The sequence below is a fragment of the Mesocricetus auratus genome, unplaced genomic scaffold, assembly GCF_017639785.1.
Source record: "Mesocricetus auratus isolate SY011 unplaced genomic scaffold, BCM_Maur_2.0 Super-Scaffold_100013, whole genome shotgun sequence".
In the NCBI taxonomy this organism is placed as follows: Eukaryota; Metazoa; Chordata; class Mammalia; order Rodentia; family Cricetidae; genus Mesocricetus; species Mesocricetus auratus.
In genome coordinates, this window is record NW_024429196.1 from 19,150,785 (window position 1) to 19,174,219 (window position 23,435).

The 23,435-nt window shown below is 41.4% G+C and overlaps 1 protein-coding gene across 1 annotated transcript in view; it reads right to left on the reverse strand.

Moving 5' to 3' along the window:
• The window catches only part of Mrc1 (mannose receptor C-type 1), an 85,105-nt gene that overhangs the window by 59,642 nt on the left and 2,028 nt on the right, over window positions 1-23,435 (reverse strand). Inside the window, exons 2-4 of the mRNA XM_040755459.1 lie at window positions 15,400-15,801; window positions 11,324-11,497; window positions 6,863-7,027 (exon numbers count right to left, since the gene is read on the reverse strand). Of these exons, the coding sequence (XP_040611393.1) occupies window positions 6,863-7,027; window positions 11,324-11,497; window positions 15,400-15,801 (741 nt within the window). The remainder of the gene's footprint in view (window positions 1-6,862; window positions 7,028-11,323; window positions 11,498-15,399; window positions 15,802-23,435) is intronic.

The window sequence follows — 23,435 nt, forward strand, 5'->3', positions numbered from 1 at the left end:
GCATGACGAGAAATGACTGCGGCTGTTTAAGGAAACCACCCTCTGGCAACCCCATATCCCATGCCCTGTATCCCATATCCCATCAACTCCATGGGGCTTCTGAGCTTGAGAACCAAATTCATACTTTTTAAATTAGGCCTACAAGATAGTCATGTGCCCAGTAATTACGTGTGATGGTTATCATTTCCATGAATGTTAGCAGTTACATGTGAATTTAGATTAGCGGTAGTGTGATTTGGGAACAAGACTCGTCTTGTCCTAAGTGTGTCATTTAAAAATCTGGTATCTGTGAGGTTCCATCCGCAGCACAGGAAAAGAAAGAAGCACCCCTGAAAGCACATGAGCATCTGCCACTCTCATGCATACGTGTAATTTTATAAAGTATCAAACCAAAACTTTTTACTTTAGCTATTCATCCAAAGCATTAATTATCAATTCCATGGAACTTGTTTTCAATTTTGGGGGCATGCATTATACAATAATGCACACCTTTAAGTCTGCTTTTGAACTTAGTTATGATAGACTCTTCCATTATTACACTGGCTTTTAAATTTTTCTTCCCACATATATATCCCATTTGTTTTCAGAAAGTACAAAGGAAATCAATTTACACATACACGCACACGCAACATGCACACCTGAGTAACAAGTCAAATTTCACTCCTCCCTCCATCTCTTTTCAGTTCTTAAATGATCACTCAAAACACATATAGTTATGGATCGGGTTCAGGAACTGAGGATTAACTGGAGCACCCTGACATATTTCTGGGGAGAAGCCGGAGTGAAGAAGACAGAACGGCAAGGGGCTGTGTGCAAACAAGTATCTGGGTGGAAATCTGCCACCCTGGGGGTAGTATGACATCAGACTACAGGTTAAAAGACATTTACTGGCACAAGGAGATGTTGGTGAATGAGTTGAGGTTCTCCCTGGAGCTTTGAGCATGCCAGGTTCCTGCTCATTTTATGAGTGAGACTTGGGCAGGGTAAAATGAAAGAGAGATGTACTCCAATTCAGCCCGTTTTATGCACTTGAAACATGAAACAACCCACCTCAGCTTTAGCTCTCTTACATAAAGTAGGATAACAATATTCATTTACAAGGCTAATATGGGCTTAAGAAATAAATTCCAAGCCGGGCGTTGGTGGCGCACGCCTTTAATCCCAGCACTCGGGAGGCAGAGGCAGGCGGATCTCTGTGAGTTCGAGGCCAGCCTGGTCTACAAAGTAAGTTCCAGGACAGCTTCCAAAGCCACAGAGAAACCCTGTCTCGAAAAACCAAAAAAAAAAAAAAAAAAAAAAAAGAAATAAATTCCAGTGTCTGGCACATAGCATCTATCCAATAGAGGATGACAAATGTGTTTGTTTTTGTTTATGGCAGTCTCCCTATGAAGTCCACACTTTCCTCAAGCTTGTGACTGCCCTACCTCCAGCTCCATCAGCCACCTCAGGCATCTTAGCGAGTCCTCAGCTTCAGGGTCATCACTGTGGAATACACATTTTGCTTCCCGAACTCAGCCACAGAATATACTTTACTTTATATATGTTATGGGTTGTTTTTTACCTTGAGGGCAGATTTCTCAAAAAGAGAGCGCATCAGAAACATCCATATGCCACACCATTACTTGCTAGATCCCTCCTCAATATAAGCCCATGGATATCAAATATTGTGAATATATTTCTTCTAAGAAAAGGAATGTCTTTCCTCTGTTCAAGATATTTTTACGCTTCCTGTCAGATAACCTTTCCTCATGGCATGATATTTCTGACTTACAGAAAGGCAGGAAGTGTCCTGGCTCTCCCTAGAAAAGCTACAAATATCCAGATTGTACTGGAATTCTGCTGACTGTAATTCTGGAAGTTGAATAAGACTCAAAGAAACATGTAAAGCGTACTCAGCCCTGAATCTCCCAGACTGCCTAATGCCCTGATGAGCATGCTAACGGCACCTGCTGATCAAAGGTGAACCAGAGATCAGGGCTCAGGCTCCAATAGGGTAGAGTTGCCATCCATGCCTACAAATCACCTCAGCTGTAAACAAAATGCAGATTCCGGGGCTATCTATGAACCTACAATACTGTGTTCATTTAGAATGGGATGTAGTCAAAATACCTCCCCCAACAAACTGATGATGATGATGAATAACTAGCTTCACTTTTAAGAACTACAACACTGGGGCTGGCAAGATGGTTCTGAAAGAAAAAGTGCATGCCACCAAGCTTAAGAACCTAAGCTTGATCCCTGGAACGCATATGGCAGAAGGAGGAGAGCACCGACTCTTACAGACTGTCCTTTGACCTACACACACACACACACACACACACACACACACACACACACACACAGGCCTACTAAATATATAAATTAAAAAAAATAAAAATAAAGAACACTGTGTTCTTGCTATCAACTAACTGTTCCATTGCTCAAACTTTAGGGTAAAACTCTAAAAAAGTACATTTATTTTCTCATCGTCACGGGTCAGTCAGCAAACATTGAGACAGCTTTCCTTGGAAGGGTCTATGTGAATCTCCCTGGATGGGAAGCATCCTATTCTAATGAGCCTCATCTCCAGCAGCTCACCTCGCTAGCTCACTCTCTACACCATACTCACTTGTTTTCCCCATTGCTTCCTATCTCTGTGATGGTCACTTCCTGGTTTTCTTGTCTATACCTCTTTTCCCTGCGGGACTTGAGTCTCATTGGATAGGTCAGAATCAGCTTGGGTGTTCCCAAGACCTAATAGAATGCCCACCACAAAGTTATCAAGATAGAAAGCCTGTTGAGTTAGTAAACGAAAAAATGTGGTTGAGAAAAATCACAAGAACTTCAAGTGCTTATAAACACATTATGGGATATAACAAATATAATATATAATAAATTGTAATTTACATTTATTATATAACTATATAATAAATTATAAATACATTTGAGCAAGAACTATTATAAAATGGCAATAAGAAGGGCTGAGGGGTAACTTCATCAGTAAGGTGCTTGCTATGTTCTGAGAACTGAGCTTGACCACCAGTAACCACATAAAATGCCAAGTGTGGTGGAGCATGCATATAGTCCCAGTGCTAGGGAGGCAGAGACAGGAGGATCCCTGGGACTTATTGAACAGTCAGATTAGCCTAATCAGGAATCTCCAAGTCCCAGAGAGAGGCCTTGCCTCAAACAAACAAACAAACAAACAAAAAGAGTATATGGCCACTGAAGCATGTCACCCAAGGCTGATAACCTCAGTCCAGGAAGGATCCACACCCAAGAGTTAGGGGTCAACAGAAACTGGATGTCAGTAATAGGTTTTGTTTTCGCTTTGTTTTTTGTTTTGTTTGGTGGTGATTTTATCTTATTTTTTGAGGGAGAACATGAAGTTGGGAGGGGAAGGAGGTGGGAGAGCATCTGGAAAGAGTTGGGCATAGGGAATGAATATGATCAAAATATGTTGCATGAAATTTTCAATGAACAAAAAAAACATTATTTTTAAGACAGTAAAGTGGCTGGCTTCTGAGGTACATCACCCAATGTTGACCTCTGATCTTCACAGGCACAGGCACATATTATATATTCAAACCTGTACATACACACAAAATGGAAATAAATAGGTCATAAAAGTGCTAATAAGATAAGAGAGATGGAGAGAATTCAATACTCACTCTATAAAGTTTGGGAAATTCTAGTTTAAAACAGTGTGGCAGAACTTTGGAAATCAGTATGGTGGATCTTCATGAAAATGGGAATCAGTCTACCACAAGATCCAGCAATTCCACTCTTAGGAATATACCCAAAAAGTCACATTCATACAACTAGGACATCTGTTCAACTATGATCATAGCAGCATTATTTGTAATAGCCAGATCCTGGAAGCAACCTAGATGCCCCTCAACTGAAGAACGGATAGAGAAAATGTGGTACATTTACACAATGGAGTACTATTCAGTGGAAAAAAACAATGAATCTTGAAATTCGCAGGCAAATGGATGGCACTAGAAGCAACCATCCTGAGTAAGGTAATCCAGCCACAAAAAGACAAACCTGTATGTGCTCACTCATATGTGGATTTTAGACATAGAGCACAGGGTTACCAGCCTACAATCCACACCACCAGAGAAGCTAGGAAACAAGAACCCTAAGAGAGATATACATGATTCTCCAGAGAAGGGGAAAGGGACAAGATCTCCTGAGCAAATTGGGAGCATGGAGGGAGGGGAAAGGGAGTTAGCAGAAAAAGAAGGGGAGAAGAGGACATGAGGGAGCAGGAAGATCGAGTCAGGGGAAAAATAGAGGAGATTAAGAAAAGAGATACCATAATAGAGGGAGCCATTATAGGTTTAAAGAGAAATCTGGCACTAGGGAAATGTCCAGAGACCTACAAGATTGACCCCAACTAATTATCTAAGCAATAGTTGAGAGGCTACCTTAAATGCCCTTCTCCGATAATGAGATTGATGACTACCTTATATGCCATCCTAGAGCCTTCATCCAGTAGCTAATGGAAGCAGAAACAGAGATCCACAGCTAAATACTGAGCTGAACTCCTGGAATCCAGTTGCAGAGAGGGGGGGTGTGATGAGCAAAGGTGTCAAGATCAGGCTGGAGAAACCCACAGAAACAACTGACCTGAATAAGGGGGAGCAGACTGATAGCTGGGAAACCAGCACAGGACCAACCCAGACCCCCCCCCCGAATGTGGATATCAGTTAGGAGGCTTGGGCAATCTATAGGGCCTCTGGTAGTGGATCAATATTCATCCCTAGTATATTAATGGACTTTGGAAGCCTAGACACACGGGGGGAGGGCCTAGGCCCTGCTCCAAATGATATGACATACTTTGAAGATTCCCCCATGGAAGGCCTCACCCTCCCTGAGAAGCAGAAAGGGGATGGGATGGGGGCATGGTGGAGGGCAGGGATGAAGGGGAGGGAGAAGGAACTGGGGTTGACAAGTAAAACAAGCTTGTTTCTAATTTAAATTTAAAAAATTCCAAAAAGGGCAGCTCCAGGAAGAAAAGGGGAAAGAACAGGGGAAGTAACTACACAGTAAATAGGCCAAGTTGTGGCCTGTCACTAGCTCAAAACACCACAAACAAACCACACACACACACACAGAGAGCAAAAAACAAACATAAAAACCAAACAAAAAAAAAACAATGTGCTCGGGAGGCAGAGGCAGGGGATCCCTGTGAGTTCAAGACCAGCCTGGTCTACCAAGCAAGTTCCAGGACAGGCTCCAAAATAATACAGAGAAACCCTGTCTCGAAAAAAACAAAAACCAATGTGGCAGAAAATGTATCAGACAATAAGAGAAGCCATGACACCTGTGAGGAATTAGAGACCTTTGTTTAGAGGCAAAATGGATGCAGCAGGAGTTGTAGGTGGATAGATGGTATCCTGGAATCAGGCAAAGGTGTCCCATGATAAGAAGTTAAAGGTCACAGAGTGTGCTCTAAAGACAACAGTCACAGGTCCAAGATCTATCATGTAACAGAAATGCCAGATGAACAGGAAGTGGGCTCTGGCAATGGGGAAGCAGAGATTTTTTTTCTGATACTCAGCTCTAATACCTGCTTCCCCAAGTGGGAATTTTGTTGACTTTCTGCTTAGTTTTAGATTTGAGGGAGGTGTCGTGTAGCTCAGGCTGATCTGCAACTGGTTGTGTGCTGGAGGATGACCTTGAACTTCCGGGCCTCCCACCTCCATTTCTTGCATGGTAGAAACACAGGTGTGCACCAGTGCAGCGGTTAGAATGGAAGGCACCCTCCCCCATAGGCCTTTTTATCTGAACACTTGGTCTCCAGCTGGTGGCGCTGTGTGGGAATGTTGTGAAACCTTTAGAATGCTGAGAACTGCTAAAGGAAGTACGTCACTGGGGGTGGGCCTTGGGAATTGAGAATTTATAAACCAGTCTCACTTCCTGTTCTCTCTCTTTCTCTGCTCCTCCTGCATGCATCAAATGTGATCTCTCTATTTCTTGCCTGCTAGGCCAGCCTCATGCTCCTGCTGCATGCCTTCCATGCCATGATGGACTCTATTATTCTGGAACTGTAAAGCCAAAATGAATCCTGTCTTCCCTAAGTTGTTGTTGGTGGTGGTGTTTTAAATCACTGTGGCAAAGAAAAGAATTCATATAACTACCATGCCCATTTTATACTCTGGTTGCTTTATTTTTTTTTTTGAGAGAGAACAGTTAAGTTGGGTGGGTGGGGAGACAAGAGGGATTGCTTGAGATCAAACCTGACCTTCTTACATGCTAGACAAGCTTTCTAGCAACTGAGCAACCTCTCCAGTCCTCAGGAATGAGTGTTACAGAGTAAATATATATTCTTTTCTCAGCCAATATACTAATCTTATAACTTTATAAAAGATATTTTTAAAAACCAAACAATACATTGTAGAAATAAATCCTGAAAATACATATATGGGAGTTGGAGAGGCACAATCAAAAGGGACTTGGGTTGGCACAGGAATTACTGACTTGCCTCTGCTACTGATTGTTCATTTCATTTTATCGTCTTGGACTCTCTGGTAAAACCTTTGGCTTCAGGTTAGGCATGGGTACCACTGCTGAATTCAAAAACAATACCGCTCATTGATACTGGCTTCCTTTGTACTTTTCCCAGTTCTGTCCTCAGAACCCTGCTTAATACAGACTCTAAAGGCAGACACAACTGGTAGAACAAGATCCACTCTAGAAATGGCAGTATTTGTCATCTCTGGTGCTGCTTTCTGAACACACATTTCTTATACAATCTGTATAAGGGACAAACATTTTCATGACATTAATAATTCATTTTATTATCTGCTCCTAAGCTATATGATGAGGAAATCAACTGACCTCATTTTACTTACATTTTGAGTTCTATCATTACCTGTTAGGTATGTTTGCTCGTGAATCTCCGTGACACTCAAGAGCTCGGCATTCTGCTGTTTGCAGCTCTCCCTTGCCTGATGCCAGGTTAAGGCAGACTTGGAGTTTATCTGGTAAAGAATGCCGGTCAGTGGATCTTTGTTCCATAACCTCTCGCTGCCCTCAACTGAGAAAGAAGACAACCAATGAGCTGTGTTACACATGGGAAATGCTTCAAGCAAACAAAACATTTTAAAAACTATCCAGCTCATCATCACATCTGTTGTTGCCTTTTAGCTTATCTTTAAGACCATCTGCACCTTCCTCCCTGCTGAGATGGAGAGTGGGTGTCTCATAGCCAACCATATCTAGAGGGCTTCATGAGCCTAAGGCAGGAAAAAGACACAACCTCTCCCTGTTTCCCGGCTGGAACATTTGGGTTGGATGATGTAAGACGTGAGGTAGTCACAAGGAAGAAAAATAAAGACAGCATCCCAGTGTTCTGGATAGGTGAATGAAATAGGTAGGGAGAGAAGATAAGTGCATTGTTTCTCACAACAAGTGGATCTGTTGCCTAGTTTGGTCTTTAAGAAATAAGGCATAAGAAGAAAGGTCACAGATTCATTTAGACAGGCTGGTAACACCTGCACCCACCAGGTGGCGAGTAAAGTGACTCAGGGCTTTGTTTTCTCATCCCCAGGATGCATCATTTAATCTAGATCTTAGCAATAGAACACACTAATTGTTAGGCTTTCTTCCCTTGATTAAAAACAAATGACGACTTTAGCTTATATTGGCCCTTTTCTATTATATGATTGTAAATATATTTTATAAACTTAGAAGACTTTATGAAAGACCAATAATATACAAGCATAAGTACTATCTATAGCCTTTTACATATAAGATTTTTGGATGCTAGCAAATGAAATGTTTTCCTGTGTTTTATGCTATGAAAATGACCCTTTCTTGTTTTTTAATAATGCCAAATTCTGCTTACAACCCTGGGAAAGACAGCATAACCTTTTCATTTACTCATAAGGAAAATAAAGGTGATTATATAATTTTAAAGTTTTCCAGAAAGTATTCAGCTTGCTAAATTGTCTATACCATCTCATGTACGGCATCATAATCCTTAACTCTAGATCTAATTGTATTTCATGTCTGATGAAGAAGTGGCAATCAGAATGCATACCACACCTATGATTTAACATTTATGGTAACATGATACATTAAAGAGGATGGAAAACTGTATTAGAACTTGATTCAGGCAATGGCATAGCAATGTTCAAAGTTTGTTGTTGATGATGATGGTGGTGTAGAAGGAACCCAAGCCTGTGCAGAAGGTAAGTGGGCATTGGACTACTGAGCTATGTCCCAGCACTTAAACAACTAGAAAATCACCATATGCTTACAGAAAAATAAATTTCAATTATTAATATAGAGCGTAGACTGATCTGATGTCTGACAAATTTAGTGTTTATGTAAATGAGACTTTCCAGTAAGATTTATTTGGGTTTTATTTGAAGACAAGCATTTCAAAAAATATTTTATAATTATGGGTTTACTTAGAATAAGTTAGAAGACGTAACTATTGATTAAAGGAAGATATTTCTTATTTGGGAATAGTCAAGAGGATGAAATGAAGTGAATTAACTCTTCTCTTCATGTAAAGAAAGTTTCTCTTGCATTTTAAATCACAAGGTTAAAATGCATCTCTCGATGAACACACAACAGGTTTGCTGACTGCACAACTCCCCAGAGTTCAGCTTCCTACAGTAAACCAGTGAAGCCAAGGCTGCAAGCCCAAGCTGCAAGCTAAGGAAAATTGGGAGAATGGGGTCTCTTCCTTTTCCTGTTCTCATGATATGTGAAAATGAGTGTCTAAATAGAAGGAAAACATTACAATAAACAACCCAAAGGACAATGAAAGGATGTGTTTAGTGTCACTAGGTCAGTAATTAATATCTATTTGTCCTGTATCAAATCTACTAAGCTTATTTTATTATTAATAATATAATATAAAATGAAATTTTACTTTGAATGAACCACAAAACAAAATTAAAATTTTATACAGATGGAAATAAAACAAATAAAGGCGATTGTTTTCTATATATGTTTTATATCGAGAAAAATATATCATTTGACTTTGAATATGCAGAATTAACAAGACTAAAATATTATTATACTAGATACACTGGAAATTCCATTCTACATATATCCAAAGACATCAAAGTCTTTGTGTTACTGACTTCCCATTTGTTCCCTACACTTTATCCATCACACATCCAACAAGTCCTCTGTCAATACCACTTAAGTGAATGATGCTATAGTTGGAACCATGAAGCACATATCCCTCAGAAAAATGGTGACAGATTTAGAAAGTATCACTCTTACTAAGTCTAGACAACTCTAGTTGAAAAAATAGGTGTTCCTCTTTTAAAAACTTCACTTTCTCAGACAAAGATTTCTCATTCAAAACATTAGACAGCTGCAAATCTTTAATCAAAATCAAGTTTCTAAATGTTGCTATAAGAGAGGCAAATAGATCTACCTCCATCAAACTAGAGAACTGTATCATTATAGATTTGAAGCCCATGACTTTGAAGTCTGTGGCTTTCGTGAACACTTACCAGATGCTGAAGAGGCAATTACAATGACTTACAGGGTATGAGCTCAAGTTTACTTTTAATAAGATGATTTGGAATTATAAAGCCAAAAGGCCATATATAGAAAATTCTCAGAAGTCTGGATATAATTTGACATTAAGAAACATTGCTAAGTTTAACTGACTTAAAATATTGGCATAGTAAGAATTCTGATGTGCAAATTTGTGGTCACAAAAAGCATAGTAGGAAACAATGGCGCTGCAGCTCAGATAATTCCATAGCAGTTCTGGACCACACCGGAGTCTCCTCTTCGGCTCAGTTTTCTTTACGGGGCATCTAAAAACCAGTCCTGAGTGATGTGAGGAAGCATACTGCAGTGGTCCAGCAACAGAGGTGAGAGAGGTTGGCTGTACATAACCTAGTCAGGAAGGGGCACCTGACTGCAGGAAAGATGTTCCGAGAAGCAGAAACAAACAAAGACTTCAACTTCTTTCTCCTTCCTCAGCCCCAGCTCTGCCCAGCTGCTCCCCTCCTCCCAACCTCACCTAACACCTGTCATACACTTTCTTGCAGATTCTGAAACACAGACTCCAGAACTACATGAACTTAAACATGAACTTGAAGAACTCAAGTTCTGGTACTTGATGTGGTCTTGCTAGTTCTAGTGACACCTGAACTTCCATTTCCAAAGGACTCTGAAGCATAAATTACCCACTTTCCTTGATACCCAGTTCAATCAAATTCCACCCTTCTTACATTGAACGTCACAAGACTCCACCATTATCATTTTCACGGCAAGGAGCTCCAGCAAAACATGAGACAGAAAACTTGAGAACCCTCGTAGTCGCTCTCCCACTAAACGCATTTGTCATGTCATTTAAATTCTGGTTCCAGCTTATGGCTTTACAAAGCTAAAGCATTTGGGGTTTGGGAGAATGTGATGCCTACCTCCAGTGTTAAGTATATATAATACTGTATACAGGATAATTTGCCCTAAAGTCTCAGAAAATAACTGATAGGGCCAGGGTGTTTAGTTCCATGGTAGAGTGCTTGAATAGGAGTGCAATGTTGGGATCGAACCCTAGGAGAAGCAAAGATGGGGAAGGAGAGAGATAGAGAAAGGAATTAGAGAAGGAGGGAGGGAGAGATGGAGAGAGAAAGGGAGGGAGGGATGAAGAGAAGAAGGGAAGGAGGGAGGGATGGAGAGATGGAGGGATGGAGGGAAGGAGGGAGGAAGGGATGGAGGGAGGAAGGGAGGGGGAAGGGAGGGAGGGAGGAAGGGATGGAGAGATGGAGGGAGGGATGGAGGAAAGGAGAGAGGGAGGGAAGGAGGGAGGAAGGAGGGAGGAAGGAGGGAGGGAGGGAGGGAGGGAGGAGGGAGGGAGGGAGGGAGGGAATAAGAGAAATTAAACCAGGAAAGGTAGAGGCTAAAGATCATGAGGTGCCCGGTGGTGGTGGTGCACACCTTTAATCCCAGCACTTGGGAGGCAGAGGCAGGTGGATCTCTGTGAGTTCGAGGCCAGCCTGGTCTACAAGAGCTAGTTCCAGACCAGCCTCTAAATCCACAGAGAAACCCTGTCTCGAAAAACAAAAAACAAAATAAATAAAAATCAGGAGGTTATTTCACACAAGGTATGTTGGGGCAATAGGAGTGCTGTCTGACCTTCCTCCCAAATCTAAATACAAACAATGGTCTTCAGCCACAATGGTTCATTTTCTCTGTGGTAAAATGGCAGCTATGGCATCTGTAAAAGGTTAGAGTGAAATACTCTGGAATAAGCATGAAAAAGTTGGGGGAGCATGTTCTACATAAAGTTGGGGTCCTACCACCTTATTGTCATGGTAATGTTCCAAGCATATCTTGATCAGTTACTTACATTGCAATGGACAAAACCCATACAGCTTGTCAGTGTCGTAGTCGGTGGTGGTTCCACACCACAGCCATCCATCTGACCGCCCAGCGCTGGTGCAGTCTGCGTACCACTTGTTTTCAAACTTGAATGGAAATGCACAGATAGCGCCATTTGCATTGCCCAGTAAGGAGTACATGGCTGTAGGGACATAGGGAATTGCATTTAAAATGAGAGTGACACTTGTCTGTGTGCTGCCTTTACAAAGCATCCTGAAGGAGTTGGACCCTTGACCCCTCTGCCTCTGTGTAGTCTTTTGCTGGGCACCTGTTGCAGCATGTACTCAGGAACAACTCTAGGACCACCACTTTCCAACCACTCTTTGGAATGGACTATGCTCCTTCCTCTGAGGAAACTGTAACAATAAGCCCTTGTGACACTAGCATTAACGTCTGTTTTTCCTCCAAGGCAGGCAGATGCTATTCTTCCTCTTGGGTAGAATTATAGTTTCAATAACTCGGTAGGTTGGAAACAACCTTAAAACTATGGAGCTTGCTACAAGTAAGGATCAGAGTTTGTATCCTCGGGACCCATATAAATGTGAAAATGGAGCCAGATCCCCCAGAGCTAACTAGCTAACTAGACACCAAATCGGCGAGCTCCAGGTTCAAGTGAGAGACTGACTCAGTGTATAAGATAGAGAGTGATGGAAGAAAATACTCGGCATCAAACTCAGACACACATGCACACACAGTCACATCCACAGGTTTATCCACATACATATAAACACTAAAGACAGAGAGAGAGAGAGAGAGAGAGAGAGAGAGAGAGAGAGAGAGAGAGCCATGGAGTCAAAACACAGGTAATGTTCAAATCCCCTCCAAGTACTTCTGAGCAACTCAGCCTACACTTATTCTCTCAACAGTGATTGTGGGGGTGGGGTCATAGAATCATCAGAGTTCTCTAATCCATATCCTAAAAAGAAACTACTCAAAACCCTTACATAGTATCTACAGTCAGTGCCTTCCTTTTTAATTTATGAAGTTTATTTCTTTTAAGACAGAGTCTTGTTATTTAGCTTTCAGTAGCCTCAGAATAAATCCTCTTGTCTAAGTTTCCTGCATGCTGAGATTACAGGCATGTGTCACCATTCCCAGCTACTTCTTTGCTGTTTTGCTTGGTTTTTGTCTCTTACTATTTTACTTACTCCATCTGGACTTGTTTTTCAATTAATCAAAAATCACTCTTCAGTTAGTTGTGAATAACTTCAGAATGCTATTCTAGCTTTAGTCCTGCTAAGATATAGGTGAAATCTTTGGGGTATTTTTGTTTGTAAGGTAGAGAAGAGCACTGTGTCAGGCTACACATGAGGCAGTGGGGATAACTTGGGAGTGCAGGCCCTCTCATTCTGCCTTGTGGGTTTCAGGAACTGAACTTAGGTTGTTAGGCTTGGCAGCAAGTATCTTTACCACTGAGCCATCTCTCCAGCCCAGGGACAGTCTTCACATCATAAGTTTGTATAAGGAACATGCTGGATTCAGTAAAAATTGGGCAAACTCCCAGTGCCAAGAATGCCTGCTCCTCCCAATAAAAAAAAAAGTCCATGGGAACCACAGGACCAGTGTACTCTTCAGTAAGTCAGACAACACATTCTTCTACTGGATTTATAGATGCCAACCAGAGGGGGCTCTTTCAAAAAATGTTTATTCAAAAATAAGCACAAAAGAGACCCAAAGACCCAAACTCAGCCTCGCCCACCCCGTTAAAGAAGCACAAAACTGCCATAAAATTCAGGTTCCCTTTAGGGCTCAAAATTCTAGATAACCCTTTAAATCATCCAAGTCTACAATTTTGATACTATTTTTCTAAAACTATCTCTACTGTCCACCAACTTTCCATTGAGATGGTGTCTTCAGTTCTAACCTAAGTGAATTTAAAGGTCACTCTGGGCTGGAAAGATGTCTCAGAAAATAAGAGCAGGCAGTGTTCTTGCAGAGGACTCAAGATTCCATGTCAGGCAGCTCACAACTGTCTATAACTCCAAGTTTCCATGGGATCAAGGGATCAGATACCCACCTCAAGACAGATACCGCACTCATACTACACACAGGTGTTTCCTCTCTCTCTCTCTCTCTCTCTCTCTCTCTCTCTCTCTCTCTCTCTCTCTCTCTCTCTCTCTCTCTTTCTCTCTCTCTCATCCCTCGACACTCACATACATACATACATACACATACACACACACATAATTTAATTTTTTCTAAATTAAAGTCATTTTGAGGGCCTAGGTCCTTCAATAAGATTATTTTATATACTGAAAGATTATCAAACTGTTTGCAAAAGGTCACTGGTGGGCTATCTTCAAAACTATCACCTAATCCTTCATAACAATATTTCAAGGACTCTTGTGTCATCCTGTACTAATTCAGAATCTGAGTAGGGGTAAGAGCTTGAAATCTGCACATTTAAACAAGCTTACCAGATGTGTCTTAAACACACTGTAACAATTGTTACCCTATGTATTATGTATATTTGCCTCAAAGCAAATGGCAGACCAGAAAGATAGGAACTTACTGCTGTATTTTAAAATAAAATAAGGTAGTCCTCGTGGTACAGGCCTGTAGCAGACTAGAGGCAAGAAGACTTCAAGTTTAATATTATCTGAGCTACAGAGTGAATTCAAGGCCAGCCTGGGCAACCTAGTCAGTTCAAGGCCAGCTTGGCCAACCTAGTACGACCCTACCTCAAAATAAAAAGCAAAACCTAAAAGAACTGGGAACAGAGCTCAGCAGGAGAGTGCATGCCCAGAATGTGTGCAGCTTTAGATTTAACCACAAGCACTGTGAAAAAAGAAGGAAATGAGTAAGTTCAAAGAGATGACCCCCTAACACTATTATCCTCAAACTGAATTCCTCAACTTGTCCCCTTTTTAGAATTTAACACAATCAAGTTTGAGTAAGTCTGTCCTGCCTTTTGAGTTTCTATTGTGTTTCCCCTGGAAGGTGGCATTGCTTGGATTGCCTGCCTTAGAATTTCTAAGTTTATATCATGTTCAATAAATGCCTGGAAATAACTTTTCTGAACTCTACCCTCAACGACTTCAATTTCTACTCTCATCGTCTCTTTAGAAAGCAGACAAACAGTCTCTTGACAAGGAACTGGGTTCCTGTGCCCTATCACTGTGATAAGTGAGGTTCAACCTATCTCCACAGCCCCAGCAACAAAGTCATTTTGGGATAAGTTTCCCCTGTCCCCAAAGTCCTGTTCTTCCTCCAACCTTGAAGTTGTTCTAGATAATGCCTCAAAATAGCCAAGTATCCAAATGTGAAGTGGGTTGAAGCATCATCTGACTCAAGAGAGCAGCCTTTGTAAAAGGTTTGAGACTTTTTTGAATTGCCTTGTTATGCTGTCTGATTTTCAGTGAATGAAATTTGACCAAGACAAGGGAAGGCTAAAGATCCTGACTGTATTTCCCCTTTGATAGCTCAGGAAATCACCTTTAAATAAAGCAATTACTCTCCTTGTTCATACTGCCTCTTTCTAAAGCAGGTGACTAAATAAATATGTCTGTTAATTCATGAACCAGTTCTTCAATGAACCATTCTTGAATAATCCAGAATGATTTTCGTCTCTAAATACCCCAGCATGACAGAATAAACCAGAAACACTCAGAGTTTCATTTCAGGCCATCTGAAGTAAAGAATGCTCTTAGGATCATTTCTCCTGAGAGGTCTTAACCTTACCCTGGAGGAAAGGAAAAGTCTGGTTATATCTAACAAGACAATCTCATAAGGTCAAATGGGAGGCTTCTGGTCAAAGGTTACAATGAAACACCTCTGAAAACTATAACTCTTTGCTTAAAACTAAGTAATACAAAGGCACTCAAACTAATGTTTTCCTATGAATTACCAATAACTAATGGTTACTGGGGACACTTCCTCACCCTTATTCACCATCATGTCTGTCTAGAACACAGAGTAATTCAAAAGCTCAAAGTGCTGGCTTACTGTTTCTTGTTCAGACCACAGTAGGACATGCTTATTTCCTTCAGTGTCAAATGAGGAGACAAAGAGATACCTGATAAAAAGAAGTACTAAGCCCCTTACCTTCATAGCCCCTGGAGCACAAGTCATCCTTGGTTCCATAGACCTTCCATCTGCTCCACAAACCAGACCCTTTGTAAAGCTTGATATTCTTTTCTTGTTTGTTGCCATAATTAAAATATAACTCTACGCCCTTGAGTCCAAAGAGTGTGTCATTTTTGCACTCCCATTTCTGAAATTCGCTGGTTAAGTCGCAGGCATACAGAGTGACCGAGGCCCAGTCAGTTTTTGATGACACACCCAAGCACATTTTGAAAGCAACATTCATAACCTGCGATTCCGACACCCAACGGAATTTCTGGGATTCAGCTTCTGTGTTGCAAGTTGATGTCTGAACTGAGCTGGAACTTATAGCATCCACACAGCGCTTGTGATCTTCATTATAGATTAAAAACTGCTTCGTGTCTGTTCAGAAAACAGAAAGAAAACATGCTTAAGTATGTTCACATAATGAAGGCAGTATTTTAGGGTAAAAGTTCGCAGACTTCTATTTCCCTAAAGAGTTATAATTGCAGGGAAACCAGTGGAAGTAACTGTGTCTTGGGATGCTTGTTTCCCTCCTGGAAGCTAGACAGAGAAACTAGAGGAGAGAACTGTTGAAGTAAATGAGTAAGGATAGCTTTCGCTCGTCTTACATAGCTGATCTATGGCCAAATGGGACTCCCTTTGGTGAAAAAAAAATAAAGAAAAAAGAATTGTTAAGCATAAAGTTCCCTCTATATGTCAAGGTGTTCCTTTTCTGTTTACTTTTAAAGAAAATATAAGGAAAATAAAAGATTGATTTTTGACATAAATGTACACTAACCACTTCTTGTGACATTTTTCTAAATTTATTGTATCTACTTTGCACAGTTTTTTTTTCCAAGTGAGCTGGTAGAGTTGTAGGTTTCTGAGAATCTGAAAAAAATGATCTCAGCTGTTCTCAATCAAACCATTCTGGGGTCGAAGGAGGGAGCGGGGAAGGAAAAGAGGGAGTGGGGGCAGGAACATCAGCAATCAGGAGAGTCCCTCCCTATTTCCAGAGCATTTTCAAAAGAACACTTCTGTTTCCTGTTCTCAACTCCCCAGTGCAGCTGGCACTACCTACACTCTGAGGTCAAGTCTAGGACCTTTAACGTAAATCCCATAATGAATTATGGCCTCAAAAGGCCTTTGCCTCCTGGCACACTTGCTTCTCTCTCCATCATGCCCACACTGGAAAAGACCCCCTGCCCCTTCTCACGCATATTCCTAATTCTTGCCAGTCTTCTGGGGTGATTTATGCCATAAATATGTTACATGTATGTTTAGTTCCATAAAGCACAAACCCAGAACGTCTGCCACCATTTGCTTCTCTGGAGTTGACAGCCGTCCCTTACATATGCCATACCTGACTAGGTCACCTGTGTAGTTGAACTCCTTCCCACTCCTGACCTCACTTTGTTTGCTGCTCCTGAGTTGGTGTGACAAGATAAGTCACTTTCTTCATTGAAAAAGCTTACAATTTTAAAGTAGCGTGCTTTGCTCATACTAAAAGACAGAAGATAAGGAAATGAAGCCTTTTAAGAGCTTCTATGAGCATTTATCATACACAAATGCTAGTTAACCTCCTCTGATCAAGCAGCCTGGAAATCTTCCATTAACTTAGCTCTTCCCCTCATGTTTTCTAGCTAGTCTTGCCCTCCACTTTTCAGTTTTTCTCAGTATAATCTCATCATTAACCACAAGTCTGTCTTTCACTTCAGATTGCAGCCATTTTGTTTGACTGTTGACTTGCCTTATTTAAAAAAAAAACCCGTATTAAAAGAAAAAGCAAACCAGCACACAGTCATTCATTGATGACAAAGGACATGAAAATCTGTACATGGAGCATGGCCTCCCTTCAGAGGGTTTTATTTTTATGTGCCTAATTTTCATCTTATAGTTAATTTCACTCTAGTTACAGTGGTGTTTTTATGAGCTGTCTTAGTTAGCTGTGGTAAAACACCATACTCAAAAGCAACTTGATGAAGAAAGGGATGACCTCACCTTACAACTCTTGGGTCCCACTCCATCATCCGGGCAAGTCAAGGCAGAGAAAATGAAAGAACACCCATCACCCTTTGGCTTGCTCAGCCTGCTTTATACAACCCATGGCCCCCTGCCCAGGGTCAGTACAACCCCAGTGAGCTGGGCCTTCTCATATCAATCATTAATCAAGAAAATGCCCTACAGACATGCCTACAGGCCATCTGATGGAGGCAGTTCCTCAGTTGACATTCCTCTTTCCAAATAATTCTAGCCTGTGTCAAGTTGGGAGAGGAAAAAATATAAGTCAGGGCATGAACCAACATCCAGTCTTTGCTTTCTCAATGCATTATCATGCACCCACATTCACAACCCTAAATCTACTAGTCACCCTGGATTTCCAGCTCTCTGTCTCTGTCTCTGTCTCTATCTCTCTATCGCTATCTCTCCCTTTCTCCTTCTCCCTCTCTTTCTCCCTCTCCCTCTCTCCTTCCCTCCCTTCACCCCTACAGATACTCTGTGCAATACAAAGGGGTGGATGAGGGAGAGCTGCAACAGACATTTCTTCCTCCATTCTCCTCTCTCCAATGTCACTGTCATCAGTCTGTGTCATGCCATCATGGTCTTGCTCCACTCTCAACTCTTTTTGAAATAGAATCATGGAAGCAGATGACTCCTGATGACCCAGTGTCCTCTGAGGAGATGGTCCTGACAGGTTTCTGTACTGCAAAGCCTTCCCCCACATAATGGTTGTTGCATCCACTGAACTACATGCCGTCTCTTTGCTGGATTGTCCTATGTGCATTATTCTGGATAGTGCTTACTGGTTAATAAAATGGCTTTGTTTCTTTTCTATCTTAAGGGGTTGGGAGGAAACTTTATTTCTACAGAATCCCTTCAAGACTGGAACCACTGAAACCAGGAGGAAAACATCTGGCTTTCACAAAGCAGATCCCTGGACAAGGAGCCATCCATCCCTGACACCTCTCAACCACTCTCCTCATCATTCAGGCCTATCGGCCCTCACCCTCTGCTCTCACCCTCACTTACCACCTCCAGCTCTAGGCCTTTCTATTACTCAACACTCCTGACTGGTTGCTATCTTAGCCACTTCATGGCCCCAGCTCAAGTATCAGTCCCTCCATGAGCTGGCCACCCCCACTAATTTTACCCCTCTCTATTCTATATGATAACTACAGCCATCTTGAAATATATGCCCTCCTTTTATTTATGAGCTTTGTAGGAGTTGGGAATTTTTGAAACAGGCTAACCCTGAATTCTCTATGGCACAGAGACAGGTCTTGAATTCCTGATCCTCCTGCCTCTATCTTCCAAGTACTGAAATAACAGGCATGTACCACCCAACCTTGTTACTTATTCTCGTTGGGTCTGTTTTTGCTATAATATAAACTCCATGAGAAGGACCTGGCCTCTCTGGTTCAATACTATCATCTTTCTTCAGAAAACATAAATAATATTCTAATAAATCTTAATTGAATGAATGACTGCTATAACTGAAGTGTATTTACTCAGACAAATTATTTATTCAGCAATGGGTTCGTGGTTATGGAACTATTTTAAATGAGTGCTTTTCCTGCAAGCTTACTTAGCCCCAGACACATCTGTAAGTGTTTGGACTCCTGAGAGAAGTGCTGGCTGAGTTGCTACTTAAATGCACACTTAATCTGTGCTTGTTTCCTGTGCTCCTCCTTTGCTGCAAGAGGCAGAGCAAGTGTGATGTCGCTGTCATTGGACAATACAAGGAAATGCAATGTTATCACAATGTGCTGACAGAAACACACACTTTACTCTCTCAATCATCAGGGCGCAGTTTCTCTTTCACCATTGTCCCTGTCAAATGCATGTGGTTTAAAGTGTCATACATCTTCCTCCAAAAAAGACGTTTAAGACCTTGACCAAAAGTCAGCTTGGGGCCTCACTGCCATTTCTAAGCATATCAGTGGAATGCATTTGTAAACATTATAGTTCTTGTAATGTCAAAGACCAAAAGTAAATAAACTTAAAAGTAACTTTCAGAAGCAGTGATGAGTTTCAATCCAGTATCTCGGGTAAAATAACAATATGAATAATGTAAGAGGGACCAAAGAGATGAGTGATGTGACTAAAGTTGTCTGCGTCCAAGACCGACCACCTGACTTCAATCCCTGGGACCCACATGATGGAACGAAAGAACTGATTCCCACAAGTTGTCCTCTGACCCCAACCTAAATTCCAGGGCAAGCGTGTATGTAACACAAGACTAGGTATCCTAAGTATTCAATAAGATGGAGCTTTCTTCTAGACATGTTCTAAAATTATTTTATAACACTAAGCAAAGTAATTAATGTCAAAATCTGCCAGCAAAGACATGTAGTCCGAAAGGGGAATGTTCAGGGATAGAAATATAATACATTATATTCCCTAATACACTTTTAGATTTTTCTGTGTTGTTGAGTAAAATACTGACACTAAAATGCATAGGAAGACACAGAATAGAAAAGGACTCTGTAATAAATATTGTCAGAACCTTCTTTACTTCTCAACTTCTGCAATGTCCCACACAGTGGCACGAGTCCCAAAATGTCAGAAGTACCTCTCTGCCTGGGTCTGTACATAGGGCATACTCAGTGGGCCAGAGAATTAAGGAGTGTATCTCCTGTGCCTTATGGGGAGGAACAGACACCCCAATGCTGTGGATTCTGCAGGACAGTGGGGGTCCTATTACAGTGGCACCCAGTTCTCCACTGCAAATCTGAGTTCCTCACAGTGGTCACTGGCATAATTACATACTTTTCCTTTCCATCTCACTTCCCTATTTGCCCAGGCAGTGTTTCCTGAGTTGGCTTCCCAGTAAAACTACAGCTGTCCAACATCATCTTCTGCAAGCATCCAGACTGAGGATGCACTGTGTGTCTGTTAACTTCAGTAAACAAAATTTAAACCCACAGTGCCATTATCACCTCACCAACACTGAAATCAAGTGGGAAATACTATTCACGCACCTCAAATACACAAAAAGCTATGCTGCAACTGAGGAGGAGGCAATGATTGAGGCTTAACAATGTTTAATGAAAGGGTGAAGGAAAACTTGATTTATTCTTCACATTGATCCTTTATTCATTCACCAGCAGGTCATAAAGTCTACCAATTTATTTCACTCCATGTGGTCACTTGGAAAGGCATAAATGTGGTAACAAAATCTATTCTGAGCTCAAAGAACAAAAAAGGCATGAAATTTCCCAATACCTTTCTCATTTCCCTAAAAGTGTAGGTTCTACTCCTTCCCTGTTACTTAGTCCCATCTTGGGGGAAGGAAGCCTTCTGCACTGCCCTGTGACCCACTGTTCCACCAGTGTCCCAAAGCCATTCCTTCGGGCTGTGCTGTCCCTGCAGGCTCCACTGTCTCCTAACCCATCCACTTCCCAACAGCAGCCTCTTCCCCAGCTTAGGGACTACAAACACCTGCAGGTAATCAATTGGTTCATCTTGTGTACCCATCACCCAGTATGAAATCAGAGATTTAGGCCTTTGCTAGCAGAAAATGAGAGTCCACTGCTCACTGGCTGTGTGACTTTGTTAAGTTTCTTAGTTCCCTGTGCCTTCAATCTATCAAATCAACTGTGAACCACAGGACCCACTGCATCTGCAAGAACTAAATTAAGACCATCTAAAGTGCCTAGAACAGTTACTGATGCAGAAATGACTCCATACATGTCCGTTATGCTTATCAGGAGTGTGGAGAAAAGAGGCTTGAAAGGGATGTAAGACAGATCAGAAGAGGATGAAACTAAAAACAAACAAACAACAGAAAAAAAAAGAGCTGATGAAGCAGCTAGGCAAAGGAACAGCGAACAGAAAGGCCTGGAAGTTTGGAAAAGCTCATGTGGTCAACAAGGGTGTTTTGGCAGGTCTGTGACTTCCTGTGCTGCCTTAGTTAAACTCATCATTTCAACCTTGACATCGTCATCTATGGACTGGGACTAATATTCTCTCGTAGAGTCACTGTGAACCTCTAACTGATACGCTGCAGGAAAAGCACCCAGTGTCATTCTTCCGACAGAAAACTTAGTAAACATTGATTCCCTTTTCCCCTGTTGAAAAGAAAGAAAGCTGATATAAATCCAAATACCTAAGACCACTTTTTTCTGCTCTGTTTTTTAAAATCCTACATTTCTTTCCTAATCGGAACAGGCCAGCTGAGAAATGAGGTCACCTCTCAGCCTCAAAGCCGGAAAGCCATACTCAGGAGCTGGATGTCACTGGCTCACTGACCTCTGAAACCCACTTACTCTTCAAAGCCTAGTTGTTTTTCAGGTAGTGAAACATGTCATCACTTTCCTCTTTGCTATATATGAAACTATGGCCTCAGCTCTAGGTTGTTTTAGCTCCGTGAGTTGTGTGCATATATATGTGTGTTATTATGTTTTATATAGTTATATATAGTTTTATATAATTATACTTATAAGTATATGTAGCATATTATATAGTACATATTATAATGTCATATATGTGTCTCTGGACATTACATATGTAATACCTATAGATTGAAATCGGAAGTTACGGAACTGTCCAGATAGCTCAGTGGGTGAAAGCACTTGCTGCCAATCCTGAGGACCTGCGTTTGCTCCTTGGGACCCACAGGGTGGAAGGAATGAAACAAACACTGAAAGTTGTCTTCTCATCTTCACATGAAGGCCATGGCAAGACCAGGCCCACATACAGAGACCGACATAATAAATAATTAATTAAAATTGAATAAAAATTATGCTTCACTAACATCAATCTAACCTAGGTATCTGTTCCCAGAATAAGAGAAAATAGGCTTTCAAGCATGAACTTTGAGAAACCTGTGGGAAAGATCACAGCAGCAAACAAACAAACATATGGAGAACGAGGCTGGATTTTTTTTTTCACTGAACTGAACTCGGGTAAATAAATAAACTTAGGCATCCATGTTGTGAGAGACACATGTAAAGTGAAATCAAAGTTTGCAAGGGCGACTGCGAGAACGGGCACTCAAATAACAGCATGACAATTAGAGTAACTCTTTTCCTGGCGTCAGATGACAAAACTGAAATAAGATACATGTGAGGACAAATGCTCCAGCATAATGTCAGTGTCAGAATCACAACTGAGCTGCTTCCTATCTGCTTTGATCTCCTCGTATGTTATAGCAAGGGTGATCTAGCTCACTCATGTGGCTTTATAAGGGGGGGGGAGCTGAAAGAGCAAGAGTTGAAAGTGAGCAGCATCCTGGGTAGGCTTCCACCTGCTAAACATTGAACTTCTAGACATTTAACTGCCCATGCCTATTGCCATCATTACAATGCATCATTTCCAAGGTAGTACTTGTGCTAATGACTCATGATCCTAAGACTTTTCTCTCATACCATGACTTCCTCTCATTTTTATAGCTTGAGCTTCCCATCATGTGACACTGTGCTTTGCAATGTCCTGAAATCTGGGAAGGTGCCCTCTTGCCTTGTGGCACCAGCTAGCTAGAGTCTGTTGCTTGCTTCTCTTCCCAGTTCTGCTTACATGGCTGGAAATGAACCATGGTGGGATTATTTACTCACCGGGGTAAAAATCAACAAATGCCATGAATCAGTGTTTTATGGTTTGTTTTCTCCTACAAACAAGTTGTTTGGTTCACTGGCACACCACTGCCCATGAGCCAAACTCATCAAATTATATTTCTCTGCTTAGTCAAAATTCACATTCCAACAGCTCTCACAATGTCTCAACTATGATTATGACTCCCCACATACACACCAATGCTTAAATACTGGCAGTAATGCTTGGGAGACAGCAAGAAGGCCAGAAAAGCAAGGAGGACAAGGGGGTCCCTCTACTAACCTCCCTAGACTCTCAAGGCATAGCTAGCCCATCAGTGGCCTCGGCACACAGATGCAAAAGTGGTACTGGGTGTAATGTTCCCTTAGGGGCGAAGAAAATGTTCTGGGTCATCAGGTAGAAGGAGATCATCCTATAGATCTTGTGTGTTAATGGGAAACTAAGAAATGGGGTCCTGAGAACTCAGGTGTCCTTTAAGT